The sequence below is a fragment of the Myotis davidii genome, unplaced genomic scaffold (genome assembly GCF_000327345.1).
Source record: "Myotis davidii unplaced genomic scaffold, ASM32734v1 scaffold3578, whole genome shotgun sequence".
NCBI lineage: Eukaryota > Metazoa > Chordata > Mammalia > Chiroptera > Vespertilionidae > Myotis > Myotis davidii.
Window position 1 is genome coordinate 138,427 of NW_006289094.1, and position 1,957 is coordinate 140,383.

A 1,957-nucleotide genomic window follows, 5' to 3' on the forward strand; every position below is an offset into this window, starting at 1 on the left:
TGGGGCCGGGCCGGGGTCAGTCCACACCGTCCAGGCCCTGCCGCTCCCTCCTCTCCAGCTGCAGCACCTGGAAGGAGCAGCCCGTGAGAACCGCTGTCCTGGGCCCACGTGGACGGTCACGCTTGGACATACAGGGTTCACGGCAGAGGGCCGCAGCCGCGGACTGAAATCGGGGTGCTGCCCGGCGTCCGCCAGGATCTCTGTGGCCGGACAGACACGGGCACAACACCCCACATCGTGGTCACTGCCCGAGGGGAGACTGCCAGTGACTCTGGCTTCCCTGGTGTGGCTCCTCAGGGTTCTACATCTGCCCGTCTTCTGGGTGCACTGCCTCGAACCCCATTCCATTCCTAATCTGGGGAACCACCACTGGGCACATCACGGGGGGACCAAGCCCGGCCTCGCACTAACTGTGTGTGTGGGGGGGGGGCGTCCTGGGCATATGGGACGTGTAGCAGCACCCCTGGCTCAGCCCCCGGGCCGCCCCTGGGCAGAGTAACCAGAGCATCTCCAGCCGCTGCCGGCTATCCCCTGGGGGAATGCCCTCCTGAGAGCCACGCACAGAGCGCAGGGGGCCGGCTCCAGCCTCAGTTCACCCCTCAGATGCCCCATCACCAGGTAGGATGAGGGCTCCCCAGCCCCATTCTCTAGCTCAGCGGTGCACTCACCACAGCGTCTCACGTCCAACATACCCTGTGCTCCCTACCAGCCGTCTTTCTCCTGCCCCCGGCTTACCACACGCACTGGGGGCAGGGGGGGCGTGCGGGGGCTCCTACCTGCAGGCTGTCTATCGTGGAAAAAGGAAGGGGGGCCTATACCTCCTTTTCAATAATCCTCACCCAAGGATGTTTTTTAAATATTTTTATTTGCCAAAACCTGTTTGTCTCAGTGGATAGAGCGTCGGCCTGCGGACTGGAGGGTCCCAGGTTCGAGTCCGGTCAAGGGCATGTACCTGGGTTGCGGGCACATCCCCAGTTGGGAATGTGCAGGAGGCGGCTGATCGATGTTTCTCTCTCATCGATGTTTCTGACTCGCTATCCCTCTCCCTTCCTCTCTGTAAAAAGTCAATAAAATATATTTTTTAAAAAATTTTATTTTAGGGAGAGAGAGAGGGAGGGAGACGTTGATGTGAGAGAGAAACATCGATCAGTTGCCTCCCATATGCGCCCCAACCAGGGATCAAATCTGCAACCTGGGCGTGTGCCCTGACCGGGCATCGAACCCGCGACCTTTGTGCACAGGATGAGCCGCCCGGCCAGGGCCTGCCCCTGCTTTCCGTTGTTGTTACTGACCGTCACCCGAGGGTATTGTTGTCCATTGATTTTCAGAGAGAGAGGAAGGGGGTAGAGACAGACACATGTGACACAAACTGGTTGCCTCACATCCGTGCCCAGACCAGGCCAGGGGATCGAGCTGCATCTGAGCTCTGTGCCCTTGCCTGGAATCGAACCCAGTCCATGGGCTGAAGCTCCAACCACTGAGCAACCCGCCAGGGCCTTGTGCCTGCTTTTTTTTTGGTTAATCCTCACCTGAGGATATTCTTTCATTGATTAGAGAGAGAGGGGGAGAGAGGGAAAGACAGAAGCATGGATGTGAGAGAAACATCCATTGCTGGCCTCCCGCACACACTCTGACCAGGGCCCAGGCCAGGGAGGAGCCTGCAACTGAGGTACGTGCCCTTGACCGGAATCGAACCCGGGACCTTGTGGTCCACAGGCCGATGCTCTATCCACTGAGCCACACTGGCCAGGGCCCTGGGCCTGCTTTTTAAGTGGATGTTATTCACCCTCCCTTGGTTCTATTATTAATTAGGAAAAGGACGGACAGGGCAGTCTGGAAGCGGTAAGGCCAGTCATCCAGCACGGACAGTGACTGGCACCATGTCCATCCCGCGAGGGCCCGCACTCATCCTGGGGAAGGCGGTGCCAGGAGCCACAGCCCAGCCTGGAGCAGGGCG

The 1,957-nt window shown here is 59.3% G+C and overlaps 1 protein-coding gene across 1 annotated transcript in view; it reads right to left on the reverse strand.

Annotated features, from left to right (window-relative positions):
- Window positions 1-1,957, reverse strand: part of NADSYN1 (NAD synthetase 1) — a gene marked incomplete at its 5' end in the record, with an annotated part of 20,250 nt that continues 18,293 nt past the window's right edge. Inside the window, 2 exons of the mRNA XM_015562387.1 lie at window positions 1-71; window positions 1,322-1,326. Of these exons, the coding sequence (XP_015417873.1) occupies window positions 17-71; window positions 1,322-1,326 (60 nt within the window). The remainder of the gene's footprint in view (window positions 72-1,321; window positions 1,327-1,957) is intronic.